This window comes from Lampetra planeri, unplaced genomic scaffold (genome assembly GCF_965212315.1).
Source record: "Lampetra planeri unplaced genomic scaffold, kcLamPlan1.2.h2 scaffold_1436, whole genome shotgun sequence".
NCBI lineage: Eukaryota > Metazoa > Chordata > Hyperoartia > Petromyzontiformes > Petromyzontidae > Lampetra > Lampetra planeri.
The window spans coordinates 2501-28381 of NW_027614159.1; the positions used below are offsets into that span (position 1 = coordinate 2501).

Here is a 25881-nt window from a genome sequence, read left to right on the forward strand (position 1 = left end):
CCTCATCATCATCATCATCATCCTCCTCATCATCATCATCATCATCATCCTCCTCATCATCATCATCCTCCTCCTCATCATCATCATCATCATCCTCCTCTCATCATCATCATCATCATCCTCCTCCTCATCATCATCATCATCATCCTCCTCATCATCATCATCCTCCTCCTCATCATCATCATCCTCCTCCTCATCATCATCATCATCATCCTCCTCATCATCATCATCATCATCATCCTCCTCATCTTCATCATCATCCTCCTCATCATCATCATCATCCTCCTCATCATCATCATCATCCTCCTCCTCCCTCCTCTTCATCATCATCATCATCCTCCTCATCATCGTCATCATCCTCCTCATCATCATCATCATCCTCCTCCTCATCATCATCATCCTCATCATCATCCTCCTCCTCATCATCATCATCATGCAGCTGTCGCTGTTTGCTCACCGCCGCGTTTCCGGACCACGTGTCACTTCCACCCGTGTGTGTGTCAGTGTGTGTGTGTCAGTGTGTCTGTGTGTGTGTCAGTGTGTGTGTCAGTGTGTGTGTGTCAGTGTGTGTCAGTGTGTGTCTGGGTGTGTGTGTGTCAGTGTGTGTGTGTCAGTGTGTGTCAGTGTGTGTCTGGGTGTGTGTGTGTCAGTGTGTGTGTGTCAGTGTGTGTGTGTCAGTGTGTGTGTCAGTGTGTGTGTCAGTGTGTGTCAGTGTGTGTGTCTGTGTGTGTGTGTCAGTGTGTGTGTCAATGTGTCTGTGTGTGTGTCAGTGTGTGTGTCAGTGTGTGTGTGTCAGTGTGTGTGTGTCAGTGTGTGTGTTCAGTGTGTGTGTGTCAGTGTGTGTGTCAGTGTGTGTGTCTGTGTGTGGCAAGGATTATTCAACATCGCCTTGCTAGGCACGCTGAGGAGAGGCTTGCGGAGCCCCAATGCGGTTTCAGGAAAGGGCGGTCCTGCACAGATGCCATATTTTCTGTCCGTCTGCTACAGCAGAGGTGTAGGGAATTCCAAAAAGACCTACATCTCTGCTTTATTGACCTGGTCAAGGCCTATGATACCATCAGTAGGACTGGGCTCTGGGTTGTTCTTCGTGCTTTCGGAGTCCCTGACCCTCTGCTCACGATCATTAAGGACCTTCATGATGGTGAGCGGGCCCGGGTAAAACTACGTGGCCGGGAGTCGGAGCCTTTCCCTGTACACCTTGGGGTGCGACCAGGGATGTCCTTTGGCTCCCACATTATTTAACATCTATTTCGACTGCGTAGTTCGTGAAGCCTTCAATAGCTGTACCGGGGGAATTTCCATTTGGTACAGATATAATGGGAGGCTGATCGACGCCCGGGTGCGATCAAGGGATGGCTCCCTATTGGTCAACCACGTTATGTATGCCGATGATTTGGTAATAGCTGCTCATTCAGAAGAGGAGTTGGAGACGCTGCTGCTGAGACTGGAGCGTGCCACTAAGAGGTGGGGCCTTACCATCAGCCCCACCAAAACTAAGCACCTGCCTGGGTATTTTGTACCATCGGACACTCCACCCCCACAACTCCCAATTGGTGATGGGGCAGTTGTGGAGAGAGTGGAGAGTTTCCCATACCTGGGCAGTGTGCTTATGACCGGCTCCAGTTTATCAGCAGAGGTCTCACTCCGAATCAGTCGAGCGGCAATATCTTTTCATCGGTTGCGTAACGCTGTGTGGAAGCTACCTGGTCTGTCGCTCCGCACGAAGCTTCAGGTCTTCTCGGCCACGGTCATTCCCTCCCTTCTCTACGCTTGCGAAACGTGGACCCCCCTAGTGGAGCATCTTCGCCGGTTGGAAACATTTAGGCTGGCCTGCCTACGATCCATCCTGGGTTTAACCAGGCTGGATTGTGTGAGGAGCTCACAAGTCCTTGAAAGATCTGGGCAAAGTCCCATCAGTGAGCTCCTCCGGCAGGCAAGGCTGCGTTGGCTGGGTCATGTAGCCCGCATGCCCAGCCACCGCATGCCTAAACAGCTTTTGTTCGGCCGGATCGAGGGGGCTAAACGGGCGCGGCACGGGCTAGAGAAGAGATGGAGTGATGTGGTACAGGAGGACGTGGAGCTGAGTGGACTTGCCGATGACTGGTACCAGCGGTGTCAAGATCGGCCTCAGTGGAGGAGGCTCGTGAAGGACGCTACTGGGCAGTTGGAGGCAGTCGCCCTCCAACAACAACGGAGGGCGGAGGAGCGACGCTCACAACAACGAGCGAGCGCCGGGTGGCTAAAGCACAGCAAGTTGGCACAGTAGGGGGCACAGGTGGTGCATCAGCCAGTCATCTCGGTCATCTCGGTCAGTCGACCCGTGGCACCTGGGTCTGCCCCGTGACCTCCTGCCAGCGGGCGTTCGACACTTCACGTGGCCTCAAGGTGCACATGGCCTGGCACAAGCGTCGTGGTGACGTCACCGCCACTTAGTGGCGAATGGCGGTTGTTGTTGTTGTCTGTGTGTCTGTCTGTGTGTGTGTTCAGGCTGTGTGTGTTCAGGCGCTGTGTGTGTGTCTGTGTGTGTGTTCAGGCGGTGTGTGTGTGTGTGTCTGTGTGTCTGTCTGTGTGTGTGTTCAGGCTGTGTGTGTTCAGGCGCTGTGTGTGTGTCTGTGTGTGTGTCTGTGTGTGTGTCTGTGTGTGTGTTCAGGCGCTGTGTGTGTGTCTGTGTGTGTGTGTGTGTGTCTGTGTGTGTGTCCTGTGTGTGTGTTCAGGCGCCGTGTGTGTGTCTGTGTGTGTGGTGTGTGTCTGTGTGTCTGTCTGTGTGTGTGTCTGTGTGTGTGTTCAGGCGCTGTGTGTGTGTCTGTGTGTGTGTCTGTGTGTGTTCAGGCGCTGTCTGTGTGTCTGTCTGTGTGTGTGTTCAGGCTGTGTGTGTTCAGGCGCTGTGTGTGTGTCTGTGTGTGTGTTCAGGCGCTGTGTGTGTGTCTGTGTGTGTGTCTGTGTGTGTTCAGGCGCTGTCTGTGTGTCTGTCTGTGTGTGTGTTCAGGCTGTGTGTGTTCAGGCGCTGTGTGTGTGTCTGTGTGTGTGTTCAGGCGCTGTGTGTGTGTCTGTGTGTGTGTCTGTGTGTGTGTTGTGGTGAGGTGTGGAGGTCTCTCCGTCTCGTGAAACTCATCACGCGAGTTCGCTCCCGCAGGGGACGACTGCCCCAATTATCCCATCAACTTCCTACACGCCCCTCCTCCCCCTCCCCCCCCTCCTCCCCCTCCTCCTCCTCCCCCTCCCCCCCCTCCTCCCCCTCCTCCCCCTCCCCCCCCTCCTCCCCCTCCCCCCCCTCCTCCCCCCCCTCCTCCCCTACCTCCCCCTCCTCCCCCTCCCCCCCCTCCTCCCCCCTCCCCCCTCCCCCCCTCCTCCCCCTCCCCCCCCCTCCTCCCCCTCCCCCCCCCTCCTCCCCCTCCCCCCCCCTCCTCCCCCTCCCCCCCCCTCCTCCCCCCTCCCCCCCCTCCTCCCCCTCCTCCCCCTACCCTCCCCCCTCCCCCCCCTCCTCCCCCTCCCCCCCCTCCTCCCCCTCCCCCCCCCCCCTCCTCCCCTACCTCCCCCCTCCTCCCCCTCCCCCCCCTCCTCCCCTACCTCCCCCTCCCCCCCCTCCCCCCCCTCCTCCCCCTCCCCCCCTCCCCCCCCTCCTCCCCTACCTCCCCCTCCTCCCCCTCCTCCCCCTACCCCCCCCTCCTCCACAACCCCCCACGGCCCCCACCCATCCCCTCGCCAATCCCTCCAATCCCCCCATGCCCCCTCCCCTCCCATCTCCCACCCCTCCCATCTCCCCATCTCCCCCCCCGCGGCCCCCACCCCACCCATCTCCCCCCCGCGGCCCCCACCCCTCCCCCCCTCCCCCACAGCCCCCACCCCTCCCCCCTCCCCCACGGCCCCCACCCCTCCCCCCTCCCCCACAGCCCCCACCCCTCCCCCCTCCCCCACGGCCCCCGCCCCTCCCCCTCCCCCACGGCCCCCACCCCTCCCCCCTCCCCCACAGCCCCCACCCCTCCCCCCCTCCCCCACAGCCCCCACCCCTCCCCCCTCCCCCACAGCCCCCACCCTCGCCGTGGTGGTCCCGAGGCCTCGGCAAGGTAAGGTAAAAGTTTAAAGGTAAAAAACAACGCGCCTACCTTTACCCCACCTTCTACCTTACCACCATACAATCACTCCACCCTACCTTTTACCCTTCAGCAGGTAAGGTGAAAGGTAAAAAACAACGCGCCTACCTTTACCCCACCTTCTACCTTACCACCATACAATCACTCTACCCCCCTACCTTTTACCCTTCAGCAGGTAAGGTCAAAGGTAAAAAACAACGAGCCTACCTTTTACCCTACCCTTTTACCTTACCACAATACAATCACTCTACCCCCCTACCTTTTACCCTTCAGCAGGTAAGGTCAAAGGTAAAACGCAACGAGCCTACCTTTTACCCTCACCCCATACCAATTACCCGATCACAGGGTAATTACCAGGGTACTACTACACACGGACAAGGTGTATAACGGTGCATGCTACAGGTAGATCGCTTTATTCATATAGAACACTCTCGATGATTCCAATTCTACACGCTTCTTGTTGTTGTCATTGTTGTTGTCGTTGTCGTTGTTGTTGTCGTTGTTGTCGTTGTCATCGTTGTTGTCGTATCCTCAAATCTTGCAACTAACATTTTGACCCACTTCCTAATGTGGTTTTGACTGCAAACTGTTACACTTATGTCATACTGATGACAACACGACATTCTATCATAAAATCCTTCTTTTTTTTTATATAAGTTATGTTTCGGCTTGGGTCTACTTGCCCACGCTCATCTGACGTTGCCTGTAAATCAGCACGGCCCCTTGCGCTGTGCCTCGCCCTGGGGGCCACGTGGCCACGTGGCGCAATGGCCGCCGTGTTACTCCATCTCGTGGTGGCGATGGCCACGCGTCGTCGCTGAAGCGGCCGCTGACTCCGTTGCTTTGCGCGGCAACCCCCGGCGGACGGACGTCTGTGAACAACGAGAGCTTGACAGCTCGTCGGATTCCTCTTGCAGTAGTTATATGTATATAAATACAGCCACTCACATCTCTCGACCGGAGTTCGAACCGGTCCTGGGCCTTGCCAGGTAGCGGAGGCCTTCATCCAGCAGTGGATGATCGCCCATAGCGGCTGTTGTCAATGATAGTGGGGAGGCCTTTAACCCCAACGCACACAAACCTTACAACGAGCGCATCTCCCATCTGTTCCATCTGCATGGAGGATAGAGCGTTGCGCCCTCGCATCAGGTCGTCGTTGTCGTCGTTGTTGTTCACTCGCTGGAGCAGGCAGAGAGCAGGATCGGCACCTCAGAAGGCCACAAAGTGCTTGCTGCTACTCGTTCACAGCACTTGCCCCGACAGTCTATGAAAGGCTACACGGGGGATCTGTGTCTTTGTGTGCGCGCGTGTTTGTTTTGATTTGGGTGGTAGGGAGGTGACTGTTTCTCTGTTTGTTCCGATGCATTTCATGGTTTTCCTCCCTGAATGATCCCAGGGACATCGCGCGCGTCTGTGTTGACATGGGGGGGGGGGGGTTGACTTTGTGGCGCTGCAGTGAAACTTGAACCTCACAACAAGAAGGATTTTCCTCGAGTTCCAGTACCGATACGGGAGCCTTTCTAGTGCACTTTAATACGTGGGGGGGGGGGGGGGGGGGGGCTTTCGCGACCAGCTGTACCCCCTACTGTGCCAGGCTAGGTGCAGGAGGTCACGGGACAGACCCTGCAGGTGCCATGGGTTGGCTGACTGAGATGACCGGTAGATGCACCACCAGCTGTACCCCCTACTGTGCCAGGCTAGGTGCAGGAGGTCTCGGGACAGACCCAGCAGGTGCCATGGGTTGGCTGACTGAGATGACCGGTAGATGCACCACCAGCTGTACCCCCCCCCAACACTGTGCCAACTCGCTGTGTTTTATCCGCCCGACGCTCCGCTCGTTGTTGTGAGCGTCGCTAACCTCTCGCCCTCCGTTGTTGCCGGAGGGCGAACGCCTCCGAACTGCCCAGCAAGCAGCAGCAGCCTCCTCCACGGCTCAGCACTCGCACGCCACGCGGTGCGCAGCTGCCAATGGGTTCTACACTCACCTCTGCTGCTGCTGCTGCAGGATGCAGATGCAAGGGTGACGGCTTGCAACGCCGCGTTCACTTGCAATCGCTGTGCCAAGGATTGCCACTCACGGATTGGCCTACTAAGTCATTCTACAGCTGACCTCGTAAGGCGCAAAGTAATTCTCTCTCGAGACACACAGGCCGATGATGATGATGAACACAAGTAGCTACAAATGATGCTACAGACCCCGCACTTCCAAGGCCCCTCCCACCCCGCGCTAAACGCTTTCAAGATATCAATTCCGGTTCGGTGATTCTGCACCAGCTCTATTACTATAGCACTATACCGCCTTCAACTTTTACGAACGACCAGGTGTTTAAGGTGAGCGATTTCTCCTATTATCTGTCCGTATAGCGAATGAACAAATACAATTACTTTACTGTGCAAGTAAAAAAAATGTGTGTTTTAATATTTAAATTAATGTTTAAATTGTCCACAACCCATGAAGCTCCACCCGCGGCCTTCTGCTGAGAGGCTCCGTTCAACGACTTCCTTGGGCTAAACAATGCATTGTGGTTCATGTCGTTACAAGATGAGAGGCACAAAGACAAAGATCCACCGTGTAGCCTTAACAGACTGTTGGGGCAAGTGCTGTTCGCTGGTAGCAGCTATGAAGGCCGGCACGGCACACGAGGTGGTGGGTGGCCAGCACCACGCCCGGCCGCCTTTGTCTCCCCAGCGACGATGATTACTACACACCGCACCAGGTAATCATTTGATGCCGAGTCGACCTAGGGAGGCCCAGGACCGGTTCAGATAATCGTGTTGGCCGTGAGCGGGAATCAAACTCGGATCGTGTTTGTAGCGCAGCGTGGCGCTAACCACTACACCACCGCTCCCCACTCACACACACACAGTGTGCTAACCACTACACCACCGCTCCCCACTCACACACACACACAGTGTGCTAACCACTACACCACCACTCCCCATGTATAGAGGCATAGACACACACACGCACACGTGTGAATGACGAGAAATTGTTTTATGGATTTTCAACATGCGATACAACACACAATGTGAGTCTATGGGTCTCTGTGCGAGTCTATGGTTCTCCGTGAGTCTATGGGTCTCTGTGTGAGTCTATGGGTCTCTGTGCGAGTCTATGGGTGTCTGTGTAAGTCTATGGGTCTCTATGTGAGTCTATGGGTCTCTGTGTGAGTCTATGGGTCTCTGTGTGAGTCTATGGGTCTCTGTGTGAGTCTATGGGTCTCTGTGCGAGTCTATGGTTCTCCGTGAGTCTATGGGTCTCTGTGTGAGTCTATGGGTCTCTGTGCGAGTCTATGGTTCTCCGTGAGTCTATGGGTCTCTGTGTGAGTCTATGGGTCTCTGTGCGAGTCTATGGTTCTCCGTGAGTCTATGGGTCTCTGTGCGAGTCTATGGGTCTCTGTGTGAGTCTATGGGTGTCTGTGTGAGTCTATGGGTCTCTGTGTGAGTCTATGGGTCTCTATGCGAGTCTATGGGTCTCTGTGCGAGTCTATGGGTGTCTGTGTGAGTCTATGGGTGTCTGTGCGAGTCTATGGGTGTCTGTGTGAGTCTATGAGTCTCTGTGTGAGTCTATGGGTGTCTGTGGGAGTCTGTGGGTCTCTGTGTGAGTCTATGGGTCTCTATGTGAGTCTATGGGTCTCTGTGCGAGTCTATGGGTGTCTGTGTGAGTCTATGGGTCTCTATGTGAGTCTCAGAATCCGTGAGTCTATGGGTCTCTGTGCGAGTCTATGGGTGTCTGTGTGAGTCTATGGGTCTCTGTGTGAGTCTATGGGTCTCTGTGTGAGTCTATGGGTGTCTGTGTGAGTCTATGGGTCTCTGTGTGAGTCTATGGGTCTCTATGTGAGTCTATGGGTCTCTGTGCGAGTCTATGGGTGTCGGTGTGAGTCTATGGGTGTCTGTGTGAGTCTATGGGTCTCTGTGCGAGTCTATGGGTGTCTGTGTGAGTCTATGGGTCTCTGTGCGAGTCTATGGGTGTCTGTGTGAGTCTATGGGTCTCTGTGCGAGTCTATGGGTGTGTGTGTGAGTCTATGGGTCTCTGTGTGAGTCTATGGGTCTCTATGCGAGTCTATGGGTCTCTGTGCGAGTCTATGGGTGTCTGTGTGAGTCTATGGGTCTCTATGTGAGTCTCAGAATCCGTGAGAATATGGGTCACCGCGAGTCTATGCGTCTTTGTGAGTCTATGGGTCTTTGTGAGTCCATAGATCTCTGTGTTAGTGTATGGATCTCTGAGTGTATAGGTGTGTCTGTGTGTGTGTCTATGGGTCTCTATGTGAGTCTCAGAATCCGTGAGTCTATGGGTCTCTGTGCGAGTCTATGGGTGTCTGTGTGAGTCTATGGGTCTCTGTGTGAGTCTATGGGTCTCTGTGTGAGTCTATGGGTGTCTGTGTGAGTCTATGGGTCTCTGTGTGAGTCTATGGGTCTCTATGTGAGTCTATGGGTCTCTGTGCGAGTCTATGGGTGTCGGTGTGAGTCTATGGGTGTCTGTGTGAGTCTATGGGTCTCTGTGCGAGTCTATGGGTGTCTGTGTGAGTCTATGGGTCTCTGTGCGAGTCTATGGGTGTCTGTGTGAGTCTATGGGTCTCTGTGCGAGTCTATGGGTGTGTGTGTGAGTCTATGGGTCTCTGTGTGAGTCTATGGGTCTCTATGCGAGTCTATGGGTCTCTGTGCGAGTCTATGGGTGTCTGTGTGAGTCTATGGGTCTCTATGTGAGTCTCAGAATCCGTGAGAATATGGGTCACCGCGAGTCTATGCGTCTTTGTGAGTCTATGGGTCTTTGTGAGTCCATAGATCTCTGTGTTAGTGTATGGATCTCTGAGTGTATAGGTGTGTCTGTGTGTGTGTCTATGGGTCTCTGAGTGTATAGGTGTGTCTGTGTGTGTGTCTATGGGTCTCTGAGTGTATAGGTGTGTCTGTGTGTGTGTCTATGGGTCTCTGAGTGTATAGGTGTGTCTGTGTGTGTGTCTATGGGTCTCTGAGTGTATAGGTGTGTCTGTGTGTGTGTCTATGGGTCTCTGAGTGTATAGGTGTGTCTGTGTGTGTGTCTATGGGTTCCTACGTGGATATATGGTTATCCGTGTGATTCTATGGATACCTGGGAATCAACACAATACAAGGCAATGTGGAATCATATATTGCCTAAATACGACCACACCTCAATATGATGGTATAGAGTACAGTCCTGTACACAACAACAACAACAAGATGCAGTTTCTGGTACTGACCAAACATCCCAATGCCGAAAGATTTACCTGCACGGCACTCAATAGGGATCGCATGCAGCAGAAGCAGCATCAGCATGATGATCATCATCATCAGCAGCATCATCATCAGCATCGCCTCCTACCTACGACAGCCAGAGACCTGGCGACTCAGCGAAGCTCCAGTGGGTTAAGACGAGCTTCGTAATAATCATATTATAAGTATACAAGTGTAATGCCAATAGAGCCTGCATGCAGTGTGAGTGGACTAGTGGCCACGGGAGGTAATGACAGGGGAGTCAGCTGTGAGTGTGAAGGGACTGGTGGCCACGGAGGTAATGACGGGGGAGTCAGCTGTGAGTGTGAAGGGACTGGTGGCCACGGAGGTAATGACAGGGGAGTCAGCTGTGAGTGTGAAGGGACTGGTGGCCATGGAGGTAATGACAGCGGAGTCAGCTGTGAGTGTGAAGGGGACTGGTGGTCACGGGAGGTAATGACAGGGGAGTCAGCTGTGAGTGGGAAGGGACTGGTGGCCATGGGAGGTAATGACAGGGGAGTCAGCTGTGAGTGCGAAGGGACTGGTGGCCATGGGAGGTAATGACAGGGGAGTCAGTTGTGAGTGTGAAGGGACTGGTGGCCATGGGAGGTAATGACAGGGGAGTCAGCTGTGAGTGCGAAGGGACTGGTGGCCATGGGAGGTAATGACAGGGGAGTCAGTTGTGAGTGTGAAGGGACTGGTGGCCATGGGAGGTAATGACAGGGGAGTCAGTTGTGAGTGCGAAGGGACTGGTGGCCATGGGAGGTAATGACAGGGGAGTCAGTTGTGAGTGCGAAGGGACTGGTGGTCACGGGAGGTAATGACAGGGGAGTCAGTTGTGAGTGCGAAGGGACTGGTGGCCATGGGAGGTAATGACAGGGGAGTCAGCTGTGAGTGTGAAGGGACTGGTGGCCATGGGAGGTAATGACAGGGGAGTCAGCTGTGAGTGCGAAGGGACTGGTGGCCATGGGAGGTAATGGCAGGGGAGTCAGCTGTGAGTGTGAAGGGACTGGTGGCCACGGGAGGTGATGACAGGAGTCAGCTGTGAGTGCGAAGGGACTGGTGGCCACGGGAGGTGATGACAGGGGAGTCAGCTGTGAGTGCGAAGGGACTGGTGGCCACGGGAGGTAATGACAGGGGAGTCAGCTGTGAGTGTGAAGGGACTGGTGGCCACGGGAGGTAATGACAGGGGAGTCAGTTGTGAGTGCGAAGGGACTGGTGGCCACAGGAGGTAATGACAGGGGAGTCAGCTGTGAGTGCGAAGGGACTGGTGGCCACGGGAGGTAATGACAGGGGAGTCAGCTGTGAGTGTGAAGGGACTGGTGGCCATGGGAGGTAATGACAGCGGAGTCAGCTGTGAGTGTGAAGGGACTGGTGGTCACGGGAGGTAATGACAGGGGAGTCAGCTGTGAGTGGGAAGGGACTGGTGGCCATGGGAGGTAATGACAGGGGAGTCAGCTGTGAGTGCGAAGGGACTGGTGGCCATGGGAGGTAATGACAGGGGAGTCAGTTGTGAGTGTGAAGGGACTGGTGGCCATGGGAGGTAATGACAGGGGAGTCAGCTGTGAGTGCGAAGGGACTGGTGGCCATGGGAGGTAATGACAGGGGAGTCAGTTGTGAGTGTGAAGGGACTGGTGGCCATGGGAGGTAATGACAGGGGAGTCAGTTGTGAGTGCGAAGGGACTGGTGGCCATGGGAGGTAATGACAGGGGAGTCAGTTGTGAGTGCGAAGGGACTGGTGGTCACGGGAGGTAATGACAGGGGAGTCAGTTGTGAGTGCGAAGGGACTGGTGGCCATGGGAGGTAATGACAGGGGAGTCAGCTGTGAGTGTGAAGGGACTGGTGGCCATGGGAGGTAATGACAGGGGAGTCAGCTGTGAGTGCGAAGGGACTGGTGGCCATGGGAGGTAATGGCAGGGGAGTCAGCTGTGAGTGTGAAGGGACTGGTGGCCACGGGAGGTGATGACAGGAGTCAGCTGTGAGTGCGAAGGGACTGGTGGCCACGGGAGGTGATGACAGGGGAGTCAGCTGTGAGTGCGAAGGGACTGGTGGCCACGGGAGGTAATGACAGGGGAGTCAGCTGTGAGTGTGAAGGGACTGGTGGCCACGGGAGGTAATGACAGGGGAGTCAGTTGTGAGTGCGAAGGGACTGGTGGCCACAGGAGGTAATGACAGGGGAGTCCGCTGTGAGTGCGAAGGGACTGGTGGCCACGGGAGGTAATGACAGGGGAGTCAGCTGTGAGTGTGAAGGGACTGGTGGCCACGGGAGGTAATGACAGAGGAGTCAGTTGTGAGTGTGAAGGGACTGGTGGCCACGGGAGGTAATGACAGGGGAGTCAGCTGTGAGTGCGAAGGGACTGGTGGCCATGGGAGGTAATGGCAGGGGAGTCAGCTGTGAGTGTGAAGGGACTGGTGGCCATGGGAGGTAATGACAGGGGAGTCAGCTGTGAGTGCGAAGGGACTGGTGGCCATGGGAGGTAATGACAGGTGAGTCAGTTGTGAGTGTGAAGGGACTGGTGGCCACAGGAGGTAATGGCAGGGGAGTCAGTTGTGAGTGTGAAGGGACTGGTGGCCACGGGAGGTAATGACAGGGGAGTCAGCTGTGAGTGCGAAGGGACTGGTGGCCACGGGAGGTAATGACAGGGGAGTCAGTTGTGAGTGTGAAGGGACTGGTGGCCACGGGAGGTAATGACAGGGGAGTCAGCTGTGAGTGTGAAGGGACTGGTGGCCACGGGAGGTAATGACAGGGGAGTCAGCTGTGAGTGTGAAGGGACTGGTGGCCATGGGAGGTAATGACAGGGGAGTCAGCTGTGAGTGTGAAGGGACTGGTGGCCACGGGAGGTAATGACAGGGGAGTCAGCTGTGAGTGCGAAGGGACTGGTGGCCATGGGAGGTAATGGCAGGGGAGTCAGCTGTGAGTGTGAAGGGACTGGTGGCCATGGGAGGTAATGACAGGGGAGTCAGCTGTGAGTGTGAAGGGACTGGTGGCCATGGGAGGTAATGACAGGTGAGTCAGTTGTGAGTGTGAAGGGACTGGTGGCCACAGGAGGTAATGGCAGGGGAGTCAGTTGTGAGTGTGAAGGGACTGGTGGCCACGGGAGGTAATGACAGGGGAGTCAGCTGTGAGTGTGAAGGGACTGGTGGCCACGGGAGGTAATGACAGGGGAGTCAGCTGTGAGTGTGAAGGGACTGGTGGCCACGGGAGGTAATGACAGGGGAGTCAGCTGTGAGTGCGAAGGGACTGGTGGCTACGGGAGGTAATGACAGGGGAGTCAGCTGTGAGTGCGAAGGGACTGGTGGCTACGGGAGGTAATGACAAGGGAGTCAGCTGTGAGTGCGAAGGGACTGGTGGCTACGGGAGGTAATGACAGGGGAGTCAGCTGTGAGTGTGAAGGGACTGGTGGCCACGGGAGGTAATGACAGGGGAGTCAGCTGTGAGTGCGAAGGGACTGGTGGCTACGGGAGGTAATGACAGGGGAGTCAGCTGTGAGTGCGAAGGGACTGGTGGCTACGGGAGGTAATGACAGGGGAGTCAGCTGTGAGTGTGAAGGGACTGGTGGCTACGGGAGGTAATGACAAGGGAGTCAGCTGTGAGTGTGAAGGGACTGGTGGTCACGGGAGGTAATGACAGGGGAGTCAGTTGTGAGTGTGAAGGGACTGGTGGCCACAGGAGGTAATGACAGGGGAGTCAGCTGTGAGTGTGAAGGGACTGGTGGCCACAGGAGGTAATGACAGGGGAGTCAGCTGTGAGTGCGAAGGGACTGGTGGCCACAGGAGGTAATGACAGGGGAGTCAGTTGTGAGTGCGAAGGGACTGGTGGTCACGGGAGGTAATGACAGGGGAGTCAGCTGTGAGTGTGAAGGGACTGGTGGCCACGGGAGGTAATGACAGGGGAGTCAGCTGTGAGTGTGAAGGGACTGGTGGCCATGGGAGGTAATGACAGGGGAGTCAGCTGTGAGTGTGAAGGGACTGGTGGCCATGGGAGGTAATGACAGGGGAGTCAGCTGTGAGTGTGAAGGGACTGGTGGCCACGGGAGGTAATGACAGGGGAGTCAGCTGTGAGTGTGAAGGGACTGGTGGCCACGGGAGGTAATGACAGGGGAGTCAGCTGTGAGTGCGAAGGGACTGGTGGCCACGGGAGGTAATGACAGGGGAGTCAGCTGTGAGTGTGAAGGGACTGGTGGCCATGGGAGGTAATGACAGGGGAATCAGTTGTGAGTGTGAAGGGACTGGTGGTCACGGGAGGATATGAGAGGGAAATGCAGGGAGACTCGGGGCTGTTGGGTGGGAATCTTTGCCTGATATCAAGTGGACGCGTCTTCAATAAAGTGTCATGTCGTCATTACACTCTTAACAGCGCACGGCCACTCATCCTGATCCTCAACACCTCTCTTACACCGATGGTGACGATGGTGACGATGTGGAAGAGGGTGCTTCAGCGCTGAAGAACTCCAGGCCTTTTTTCATGTCATTCTTAATGTGCTTTCCTCCGGGCTTCCATCCTGTAGGGCAGACTGACACAACAACAACAACAGACTAACACAACAACAACAACAACAACAACGACCGCCACCGCCGCGCTTGTGCCAGGCTAGGTGCATGTTGAGGCTACGTGACGTGTCGAACGCCCGCCGGCAGGAGGTCACGGGGCAGACCCAGCAGGTGCTATCATGGGTCGACTGACTGAGATGACTGACACACACACAACTACAAAGATGCCCCGTATAGCTTTAACAGACTGTTGGGGCAAGTGCTGTTAGCGAGCACCTATGAAGGCCGGCACAGCCAACACCACAACCGGCCGCCTTTGTCTCCCCAGCGGCGATGTTTACACACCGCACCGGGTACTCATTTGAGGCTGAATCGACCTAGGGGAGGCCCAGGACAGGTTCGGATTAATCGTCACTGGTGTTGACCGTGAGTGGGAATCGAACCCGGGTCGCCAGGTTTGTAGCGCAGCGTAGCGCTAACCACTACACCCACCGCTCCCCACACACACTGCTACACTCAAACACTCAGCACACACACACAGGCACACAAAGACAAAGATCCCCCGTATAGCCTCCAAAAAAACTTGTGGGGCAAGTGCTGTTATCGGGTAAGTTCCCTTGCGAAGGCCGGCGTGTGTTGGTGGTGTCGGAGTGAAGTGGGGGGCTGGGGAGTGAAGTGGGGGGCTGGTGAGTGTAGTGGGGGGCTGGAGAGTGAAGTGGGGGGCTGGAGAGTGAAGTGGGGGCTGGGGAGTGAAGTGGGGTCTGGTGAGTGAAGTGGGGGGCTACTGAGTGGAGTGGGGGGCTGGAGAGTGGAGTGGGGGGCTGGAGAGTGAAGTGGGGGGCTGGAGAGTGAAGTGGGGGGCTGGAGAGTGAAGTGGGGGCTGGGGAGTGAAGTGGGGTCTGGTGAGTGAAGTGGAAGGCTACTGAGTGGAGTGGGGGGCTGGAGAGTGGAATGGGGGGCTGGAGAGTGAAGTGGGAGCTGGGGAGTGAAGTGGGGGGCTGGGGAGTGAAGTGGGGGGCTGGAGAGTGGAGTGGGGGGCTGGAGAGTGGGGTGGGGGGCTGGGGAGTGAAGTGGGGGGCTGGGGAGTGAAGTGGGGGGCTGGAGAGTGAAGTGGGGGCTGGGGAGTGAAGTGGGGTCTGGTGAGTGAAGTGGGGGGCTACTGAGTGGAGTGGGGGGCTGGAGAGTGGAGTGGGGGGCTGGAGAGTGAAGTGGGGGGCTGGTGAGTGAAGTGGGGGGCTGGGGAGTGAAGTGGGGGGCTGGAGAGTGAAGTGGGGGGCTGGGGAGTGAAGTGGGGGGCTGGATAGAGAAGTGGGGGGCTGGGGAGTGAAGTGGGGGGCTGGAGAGTGAAGTGGGGGGCTGGAGAGTGAAGTGGGGGGCTGAAGAGTGGAGTGGGGGGCTGGTGAGTGAAGTGGGGGGCTGGGGAGTGAAGTGGGGGGCTGGAGAGTGGAGTGGGGGGCTGGTGAGTGAAGTGGGGGGCTGGTGAGTGAAGTGGGGGGCTGGGGAGTGAAGTGGGGGGCTGAAGAGTGAAGTGGGGGGCTGGAGAGTGAAGTGGGGGGCTGGTGAGTGAAGTGGGGGCTGGTGAGTGAAGTGGGGGGCTGGGGAGTGAAGTGGGGGGCTGGGGAGTGAAGTGGGGGGCTGGAGAGTGGAGTGGGGGGCTGGTGAGTGAAGTGGGGGGGCTGGTGAGTGAAGTGGGGGGCTGGTGAGTGAAGTGGGGGGCTGGAGAGTGAAGTGGGGGGCATAGGAGTGAAGTGGAAGCTGAGAGGATGAAGTGGGGGGCTGCTGAGTGGAGTGGGGGGCTAGTGGAGTTGGGGGATAGTGGAGTGGGGGGCTAGTGTAGTGGGGGGCTAGTGTAGTGGGGGGCTAGTGAAGTGGGGGGCTAGTGTAGTGGGGGGCTAGTGGAGTGGGGGGCTGGTGAAGTGGGGGGCTAGTGGAGTGGGGGGCTAGTGTAGTGGGGGGCTAGTGAAGTGGGGGGGCTAGTGGAGTGGGGGGCTAGTGTAGTGGGGGGCTGGTGGAGTGGGGGGTTAGTGTAGTGGAGGGCTAGTGGAGTGGGGGGCTAGTGTAGTGGGGGGCTGGTGGAGTGGGGGGCTAGTGGAGTGGGGGGCTAGTGGAGTGGGGGGCTAGTGAAGTGGGGGGCTAGTGGAGTGGGGGGCTAGTGAAGTGGGGGGCTAGTGGAGTGGGGGGCTAGTGAAGTGGGGGGCTAGTGGAGTGGGGGGCTAGTGAAGTGGGGGGCTAGTGGAGTGGGGGGCTAGTGTAGTGGGGGGCTAGTGTAGTGGGGGGCTAGTGAAGTGGGGGGCTAGTGTAGTGGGGGGCTAGTGAAGTGGGGGGCTAGTGAAGTGGGGGGCTAGTGTAGTGGGGGACTAGTGGAGTGGGGGGCTGGTGGAGTGGGGGGCTAGTGGAGTGGGGGGCTAGTGAAGTGGGGGGCTAGTGGAGTGGGGGGCTAGTGGAGTGGGGGGCTAGTGGAGTGGGGGGATATTGTAGTGGGGGCTAGTGAAGTGGGGGGCTAGTGGAGTGGGGGGCTAGTGAAGTGGGGGGCTAGTGGAGTGGGGGGCTAGTGGAGTGGGGGGCTAGTGGAGTGGGGGGCTAGTGGAGTGGGGGGCTAGTGGAGTGGGGGGCTAGTGGAGTGGGGGGCTAGTGGAGTGGGGGGCTAGTGGAGTGGGGGGCTAGTGAAGTGGGGGGCTAGTGGAGTGGGGGCTAGTGAAGTGGGGGGCTAGTGGAGTGGGGGGCTGGTGGAGTGGGGGGCTAGTGAAGTGGGGGGCTAGTGGAGTGGTGGGCTAGTGGAGTGGGGGGCTAGTGGAGTGGGGGGCTACTGTAGTGGGGGGCTAGTGGAGTGGGGGGCTGGTGGAGTGGGGGGCTAGTGGAGTGGGGGGGCTAGTGGAGTGGGGGGCTAGTGGAGTGGGGGGCTAGTGGAGTGGGGGGCTAGTGGAGTGGGGGGCTAGTGAAGTGGGGGGCTAGTGGAGTGGGGGCTAGTGAAGTGGGGGGCTAGTGGAGTGGGAGGCTAGTGGAGTGGGGGGGCTAGTGAAGTGGGGGGCTAGTGGAGTGGTGGGCTAGTGGAGTGGGGGGCTAGTGGAGTGGGGGGCTACTGTAGTGGGGGGCTGGTGGAGTGGGGGGCTAGTGGAGTGGGGGGCTGGTGGAGTGGGGGGCTAGTGTAGTGGGGGGCTGGTGGAGTGGGGGGCTAGTGGAGTGGGGGGCTGGTGGAGTGGGGGGCTAGTGTAGTGGGGGGCTGGTGGAGTGGGGGGCTAGTGGAGTGGGGGGCTGGTGGAGTGGGAGGCTAGTGGAGTGGGGGGCTAGTGAAGTGGGGGGCTAGTGGAGTGGTGGGCTAGTGGAGTGGGGGGCTAGTGGAGTGGGGGGCTACTGTAGTGGGGGGCTGGTGGAGTGGGGGGCTAGTGGAGTGGGAGGCTAGTGGAGTGGGGGGCTAGTGAAGTGGGGGGCTAGTGGAGTGGTGGGCTAGTGGAGTGGGGGGCTAGTGGAGTGGGGGGCTACTGTAGTGGGGGGCTGGTGGAGTGGGGGGCTAGTGGAGTGGGGGGCTGGTGGAGTGGGGGGCTAGTGTAGTGGGGGGCTGGTGGAGTGGGGGGGCTAGTGGAGTGGGGGGGCTAGTGTAGTGGGGGGCTAGTGTAGTGGGGGGCTAGTGGAGTGGGGGGCTAGTGGAGTGCGGGGCTAGTGGAGTGGGGGGCTAGTGGAGTGGGGGGCTAGTGGAGTGGGGGGGCTAGTGGAGTGGGGGGCTAGTGGAGTGGGGGGCTAGTGGAGTGGGGGGCTAGTGGAGTGGGGGGCTAGTGGAGTGCGGGGCTAGTGGAGTGGGGGGCTAGTGGAGTGGGGGGCTAGTGGAGTGGGGGGGCTAGTGAAGTGGGGGGGCTAGTGGAGTGGTGGGCTAGTGGAGTGGGGGGCTAGTGGAGTGGGGGGCTACTGTAGTGGGGGGCTAGTGGAGTGGGGGGCTGGTGGAGTGGGGGGCTAGTGGAGTGGGGGGCTAGTGGAGTGGGGGGCTAGTGGAGTGGGGGGCTAGTGGAGTGGGGGGCTACTGTAGTGGGGGGCTAGTGGAGTGGGGGGCTAGTGAAGTGGGGGGCTAGTGGAATGGGGGCTAGTGAAGTGGGGGGCTAGTGGAGTGGGAGGCTAGTGGAGTGGGGGGCTAGTGAAGTGGGGGGCTAGTGGAGTGGTGGGCTAGTGGAGTGGGGGGCTAGTGGAGTGGGGGGCTACTGTAGTGGGGGGCTGGTGGAGTGGGGGGCTAGTGGAGTGGGGGGCTGGTGGAGTGGGGGGCTAGTGTAGTGGGGGGCTGGTGGAGTGGGGGGCTAGTGGAGTGGGGGGCTGGTGGAGTGGGGGGCTAGTGTAGTGGGGGGCTGGTGGAGTGGGGGGCTAGTGGAGTGGGGGGCTGGTGGAGTGGGAGGCTAGTGGAGTGGGGGGCTAGTGAAGTGGGGGGCTAGTGGAGTGGTGGGCTAGTGGAGTGGGGGGCTAGTGGAGTGGGGGGCTACTGTAGTGGGGGGCTAGTGTAGTGGGGGGCTAGTGGAGTGGGGGGCTAGTGTAGTGGGGGGCTAGTGGAGTGGGGGGCTAGTGGAGTGGGGGGCTAGTGGAGTGGGGGGCTAGTGGAGTGGGGGGCTAGTGGAGTGGTGGGCTGGTGGAGTGGTGGGCTAGTGGAGTGGGGGGCTAGTGGAGTGGGGGGCTGGTGGAGTGGGGGGCTAGTGTAGTGTGGGGCTAGTGGAGTGGGGGGCTAGTGGAGTGGGGGGCTAGTGTAGTGGGGGGCTAGTGGAGTGGGGGGCTAGTGGAGTGGGAGGCTAGTGAAGTGGGGGGCTAGTGGAGTGGGAGGCTAGTGGAGTGGGGGGCTAGTGGAGTGGGGGGCTGGTGGAGTGGGGGGCTAGTGGAGTGGGGGGCTAGTGGAGTGGGGGGCTAGTGGAGTGGGGGGCTGGTGGAGTGGGGGGCTGGTGGAGTGGGGGGCTACTGTAGTGGGGGGCTGGTGGAGTGGGGGGCTAGTGGAGTGGGGGGCTAGTGTAGTGGGGGGCTAGTGGAGTGGGGGGCTGTGCCCCCTACAGTCGCCGTGCTTGTCCACGAACTGCACGGCGTGCAGTTGGCGCAGCGTCTCGTCCACGGATCGACCAATGGGAAGGTCGCACACGGTCACGTGACGCACCAGGCCCTTCGTGTCCACCAGGAACAGGGCCCTGGGGGAACACGTGACATCATCAGGAGCACCATCAGCATCAGCAGCAGTAGCACCATCATCATCAGCACCCTCATCAGCAGCAGCATCATCAGCAGCACCATCATCAGCACCATCATCATCATCAGCACCCTCATCAGCAGCAGCATCATCAGCAGCACCATCATCAGCACCATCATCATCATCATCAACACCCTCATCAGCAGCAGCATCATCATCAGCACCATCATCATCATCAGCACCATCATCATCATCATCAGCACCCTCATCAGCAGCAGCATCATCATCAGCAGCAGCATCATCATCATCAGCACCATCATCATCAGCAGCATCATCAGCTGCACCATCATCATCAGGAGCACCATCATCATCAGCATTATCATCATCAGCAGCACCATCATCATCAGGAGCACCATCATCTTCAGCACCACCACCATCATCAACTGGTGGGGGGTTGGTGGTGGGGGGGGAGTGGTGGGGTGATGGTGGTGATGGTGGGTGATGGTGGTGGTGGTGATGGTGGTGGTTAATGGTGATGGTGGTTGTGGTGGTGGTGATGGTGGTGATCGTGGTGGTGTTGGTTGATGGTGATGGGTAGTTTTGGTGGGTGGTGATGATTGTAGTGGTTGTGGTGATGGTGGTGGGTGGTGCTGGTGGTGGGTGGTGTTGGTTAATGGTGATGGTGGTGGGTGGTGGTTGTGGTGGTGGTGGTGGGTGGTTGTGGTGGTGATGGTTGTAGTGGTTGTGGTGGTGATGGTGGTGGCTCGTCACCTGTACGCGTGCCCCGCCTCCTCGTCGTAGGCTCCGTAGGCTCGCGCCACAGCCCCCGTGGAGTCGGCCAGGATGGGGAAGCTCACGCGGCCCAACCCTGCGGCCTTGCGGGGGGTGTTCACCCTGTGGGGGGGGGGGGGGGGGGATGTTGACTACCTCGCCTGGTACGCAGGAGGTCGTGGGTTCCATCCCAATTCATCATCATCATCATCACGGTGGCTAGGAGATGTTGACTACCTCGCCTGGTACGCAGGAGGTCGTGGGTTCCATCCCAATTCATCATCATCACGGTGGCTAGGAGATGTTGACTACCTCGCCTGGTACGCAGGAGGTCGTGGGTTCCATCCCAATTCATCATCATCACGGTGGCTAGGAGATGTTGACTACCTCGCCTGGTACGCAGGAGGTCGTGGGTCCATCCCAATTCATCATCATCACGGTGGCTAGGAGATGTTGACTACCTCGCCTGGTACGCAGGAGGTCGTGGGTTCCATCCCAATTCATCATCATCACGGTGGCTAGGAGATGTTGACTACCTCGCCTGGTACGCAGGAGGTCGTAGGTTCCATCCCAATTCATCATCATCACGGTGGCTAGGAGATGTTGACTACCTCGCCTGGTACGCAGGAGGTCGTGGGTTCCATCCCAATTCATCATCATCACGGTGGCTAGGAGATGTTGACTACCTCGCCTGGTACGCAGGAGGTCGTGGGTTCCATCCCAATTCATCATCATCACGGTGGCTAGGAGATGTTGACTACCTCGCCTGGTACGCAGGAGGTCGTGGGTCCATCCCAATTCATCATCATCACGGTGGCTAGGAGATGTTGACTACCTCGCCTGGTACGCAGGAGGTCGTGGGTTCCATCCCAATTCATCATCATCACGGTGGCTAGGAGATGTTGACTACCTCGCCTGGTACGCAGGAGGTCGTGGGTTCCATCCCAATTCATCATCATCACGGTGGCTAGGAGATGTTGACTACCTCGCCTGGTACGCAGGAGGTCGTGGGTTCCATCCCAATTCATCATCATCACGGTGGCTAGGAGATGTTGACTACCTCGCCTGGTACGCAGGAAGTCGTGGGTTCCATCCCAATTCATCATCATCACGGTGGCTAGGAGATGTTGACTACCTCGCCTGGTACGCAGGAGGTCGTGGGTCCATCCCAATTCATCATCATCACGGTGGCTAGGAGATGTTGACTACCTCGCCTGGTACGCAGGAGGTCGTGGGTTCCATCCCAATTCATCATCATCACGGTGGCTAGGAGATGTTGACTACCTCGCCTGGTACGCAGGAGGTCGTGGGTTCCATCCCAATTCATCATCATCACGGTGGCTAGGAGATGTTGACTACCTCGCCTGGTACGCAGGAGGTCGTGGGTTCCATCCCAATTCATCATCATCACGGTGGCTAGGAGATGTTGACTACCTCGCCTGGTACGCAGGAGGTCGTGGGTTCCATCCCAATTCATCATCATCACGGTGGCTAGGAGATGTTGACTACCTCGCCTGGTACACAGGAGGTCGTGGGTTCCATCCCAATTCATCATCATCACGGTGGCTAGGAGATGTTGACTACCTCGCCTGGTACGCAGGAGGTCGTGGGTTCCATCCCAATTCATCATCATCACGGTGGCTAGGAGATGTTGACTACCTCGCCTGGTACGCAGGAGGTCGTGGGTCCATCCCAATTCATCATCATCACGGTGGCTAGGAGATGTTGACTACCTCGCCTGGTACACAGGAGGTCGTGGGTTCCATCCCAATTCATCATTATCATCACGGTGGCTAGGAGATGTTGACTACCTCGCCTGGTACGCAGGAGGTCGTGGGTTCCATCCCAATTCATCATCATCACGGTGGCTAGGAGATGTTGACTACCTCGCCTGGTACGCAGGAGGTCGTGGGTTCTATCCCAATTCATCATCATCACGGTGGCTAGGAGATGTTGACTACCTCGCCTGGTACGCAGGAGGTCGTGGGTTCCATCCCCACCCTGATGCCTGCTGCTGCTGTATATTTCGAGTGTGCGTGTCTCTCTCTGTCCGTGGTCGCGTGGATTCATCTCCGGCTCCTCCGGGTTTCCCCTCCACATTTAGAATGAGCATCGCCACGCGTTTTAGATTACGTGGCGGCTGCTACAAATGTCCACGCTACAAGGCTCTAGTGAGCCCTACCTGGCAAAATAAAAAATAAAAATCTTGATTTGAAGCTTTCACGTAGAAAAAAAAAAATAGAAAACGCGACGTTTCGATTGCAACTCAAGCAACCGTCATCAGTAAAATATATAAAGTTAAATTTTAGTTCAAAGGGGGATGAAATTGAAGGGGGATGAAATTGATGGTGATGATTGCAGGAGTTTGTATTTCCAACCTCTTTCGCACCGTACAAAGCCAACGGTGCTAATCGAAGGTGCGTGAAATCATCATCATCATCATCATGATCGTGATGGTCGGTGGTGATATTGATGATGGCCAAGATTGATGATGATGATGGTGGTGGTGGCGATGATGATGATTAGAATGATGGTGCTGGTGACGACATGGATTACGGTGGTGATGGCGATATTGATTGGTGAGTGTGATGGTGGGATGGTGACATCGATGGTGATTATGAATTCGACGGTGATGATGTTGATGATGATGGTGGCGATGATGATGATTAGAATGATGGTGCTGGTGACGACATGGATTACGATGGTGATGGCGATATTGATTGGTGAGTGTGATGGTGGGATGGTGACATCGATGGTGATTATGAATTCGACGGTGATGATGTTGATGATGGTGGTGGTGGTGGTTGGGATACTCATACTACGCCTGCGACCACGTGCTGCTGCTGCTGCTGATGATGATGACACCACTGTTTGTGATGCTGATGCTGCTGCTGATGATGATGCCGCTGATGATGATGATGATGATACTTATGCTGATGATGATGATACTTATGCTGCTGCTGATGCTGCTGTTGATGATGATGCTGCTGCTGCTGCTGCTAATGGTGATGCTGATGCTGCTGCTAATGCTGCTGCTGATGCTGCTGCTGCTACTGATGATGCTGATGCTGCTGCTAATGCTGCTACTGATGCTGCTGCTGCTACTGATGATGCTGCTGCTGCTACTGATGATGCTGATGATGATGATGCTGCTGCTGCTAATGGTGATGCTGATGCTGCTGCTAATGCTGCTGCTGATGCTGCTGCTGCTGCTACTGATGCTGCTGCTACTGATGCTGCTGCTACTGATGATGCTGCTACTGATGATGCTGCTGCTGCTACTGATGATGCTGCTGCTGCTACTGATGATGCTGCTGCTGATGCTGCTGCTACTGATGATGCTGCTACTGATGATGCTGCTACTGATGATGCTGCTGCTGCTACTGATGATGATGCTGATGATGCTGCTGCTGCTGCTACTGATGCTGCTGCTGCTGCTGGCGGTGTCACCAGGCGAAGTGCGCATAGAGGGAGTCGCAGGGACGAGGCGACGACGTCGCAGCCGCGGCGCGGAACTCGGCGGCGCGGTCACTGAACTCCGTCAACTCGGAGGGGCACACGAAGCTGAAGTCCAGCGGGTAGAACAGCAGCAGCACGTAGCGGCCTGGGTAGGTAGGTAGACAGGTAGACAGGTAGACAGGTAGGTAGACAGGTAGACAGGTAGACAGACAGGACTGAACTCCGTCAACTCGGAGGGGCACACGAAGCTGAAGTCCAGCGGGTAGAACAGCAGCAGCACGTAGCGGCCTGGGCAGGCAGGTAGACAGGTAGGTGGACAGGTAGACAGGTAGGTAGACAGGTAGACAGGTAGGTAGACAGGTAGACAGGTAGGTAGGTAGACAGGTAGGTAGACAGGTAGACAGGCAGGTAGACAGGTAGACAGGCAGGTAGACAGGTAGACAGGTAACTAGACAGACAGGTAGACAGGTAGGCAGGTAGGCAGGTAGACAGGTAGGTAGACAAGTAGTCATGTAGGCAGGTAGACAGGTATCCAGGTAGGCAAGCAGGTAGACAGGCAGGTAGTCAGGTAGACAGGCAGGTAGACAGGTAGACAGGCAGGTAGACAGGTAGACAGGCAGGCAGGTAGACAGGTAGACAGGCAGGTAGACAGGCAGCCAGGTAGACAGGCAGGTAGACAGGTAGGCAGGCAGATAGACAGGCAGGTAGTCAGGTAGACAGGCAGGTAGTCAGGTAGACAGGCAGGTAGACAGGTAGACAGGCAGGTAGACAGGTAGACAGGCAGTTAGACAGGCAGATAGGTAGACAGGTGGGCAGGTAGACAGGCAGGTAGACAGGCAGGCAGGTAGACAGGTAGACAGGCAGGTAGACAGGTAGGCAGGTAGACAGGTGGACAGGTAGACAGGCAGGTAGACAGGCAGGCAGGTAGACAGGTAGACAGGCAGGTAGACAGGCAGGTAGACAGGCAGGCAGGTAGACAGGCAGGTAGACAGGTAGGCAGGTAGACAGGTAGAACAGGCAGGCAGGTAGGCAGGTAGACAGGTAGACAGGTAGACAGGCAGGTAGACAGGTAGGCAGGTAGACAGGCAGATAGGTAGACAGGTAGACAGGCAGGTAGACAGATAGGCAGGTAGACAGGTAGGCAGGTAGACAGGTAGACAGGTAGTCAGGTAGGCAGGTAGACAGGTAGTCAGGTAGGCAGGTAGACAGGTAGATCGGTAGACAGGCAGGTAGACAGGTAGACAGGCAGGTAGACAGGTAGGTAGGCAGGTAGACAGGTAGACAGGAAGGTAGACAGGTAGGTAGGTAGTCAGGTAGGCAGGTAGACAGGTAGTCAGGTAGGCAGGTAGACAGGTAGATAGGTAGGCAGGTAGACAGGTAGACAGGTAGTCAGGTAGGTAGGTAGGCAGGTAGACAGGTAGTCAGGTAGGCAGGTAGACAGGTAGTCAGGTAGGCAGGTAGACAGGTAGACAGGTAGACAGGTAGACAGGAAGGTAGACAGGTAGGTAGGTAGACAGGTAGTCAGGTAGGCAGGTAGACAGGTAGACAGGTAGTCAGGTAGGCAGGTAGACAGGTAGACAGACAGGTAGGCAGCTAGACAGGTAGACAGACAGGTAGACAGGTAGGACACCCCCCCCCCCCCAATATTATGCTATAAAAAAATAATAGCTATACTATGTAAATAAAAAACAAAATTTGCTAAACCTTGGCCACAATATCTGGACTTGTTTTCATATAAATCAAGGCATAGATTTATGTTTGTATGATTGTGGTCATGGTTGTACTTTATTAATCCCTAATCTCTGCCATTACATACAGTGAAACAAGAAAAGGTAAAAAATAAAAATTAACAGAGCAATGTAATACAATACACTATTAGACATTCTCGTAAAAATTAAATAAAAAGTACATCCCACGTGTTAGTGCATTTTTTTAATATTTTAGGCAGGAAATTCATTTTTACATTCAGATTTTTTTTTCTGGGGGGGGGGGGGGGCACCCCCAGCCCCCCTGTAAGATTTGGGCCCCCCCCCAAGTTGACTCGATGGCTCCGGCCTCGCGATGTGCGCTCCGCCGCCGTCTCCGTGCGACGTCGCGAGCATTTGTTTCAGGCTGAGCAGACCTAGGGGGCGGGCCGCGCTCACCGCGGTGCTGAGCGAGGCTCACGGAGCCGAAGGAGAGGTCCTGCATGAGGGCCCGGCACGAGAAGTCGGGCGCGGGCTGCGAGAGCCGAGCCATGCTGAGGGTGGGGGTGGAGGGTGTGATGGGTGGGGGGGGTTGGAGGGGGTGGGGGGTGGAGGGGGTGGAGGGGGTGGGGGGGTGGAGGGGGTGGGGGTGGGGGGGGTAGGGGGTGGGGGGGTGGAGGGGGTGGGGGGGGGTAGGGGGGTGGGGGGGGGTGGGGGGTGGAGGGGGGTTGGAGGGGGTGGGGGGGTGGAGGGGGTGGAGGGGGTGGAGGGGGTGGGGGGTGAGTGTGTGATGGGTGGAGGGGGGTTGGAGGGGGTGGTGGGTGAGGGGGTGGAGGGGGGTGGGGGGGTAGAGGGGGTGGAGGGGGTGGGGGGGGGGTGGAGGGGTGGAGGGGGGTGGGGTGGAGGGGGTGGGGGGGTGAGTGTGTGATGGGTGGAGGGGAGTTGGAGGGGGTGGTGGGTGAGGGGGTGGAGGGGGTGGAGGTGGTGGGGTGGTGGGGGGGTGGAGGGG

General features: G+C 57.3%; 1 protein-coding gene and 2 long non-coding RNA genes across 3 annotated transcripts; 2 read left to right on the forward strand and 1 right to left on the reverse strand.

The window, feature by feature from the left end:
• The first annotated feature begins 9789 nt into the window (after positions 1-9789).
• LOC144739346 (uncharacterized) lies at positions 9790-10363 on the forward strand. Its single transcript, XR_013589411.1, has 2 exons — positions 9790-9984; positions 10193-10363. It is a non-coding gene; the product is annotated as an uncharacterized LOC144739346 (long non-coding RNA).
• A 1129-nt stretch (positions 10364-11492) lies between these two features.
• LOC144739345 (uncharacterized) lies at positions 11493-12338 on the forward strand. The gene is made up of 3 exons (XR_013589410.1): positions 11493-11800; positions 12113-12216; positions 12269-12338. It is a non-coding gene; the product is annotated as an uncharacterized LOC144739345 (long non-coding RNA).
• A 6460-nt stretch (positions 12339-18798) lies between these two features.
• LOC144739344 (peroxiredoxin-1-like) lies at positions 18799-25428 on the reverse strand. Its single transcript, XM_078622309.1, has 4 exons — positions 25332-25428; positions 23179-23332; positions 19729-19851; positions 18799-18958 (listed from the first exon to the last, which is right to left on the reverse strand). The coding sequence occupies exons 1-4, from the start codon at positions 25423-25425 to the stop codon at positions 18799-18801; spliced, it is 531 nt and encodes a 176-aa protein (XP_078478435.1). The 5' UTR covers positions 25426-25428.
• Positions 25429-25881: the final 453 nt, after the last annotated feature.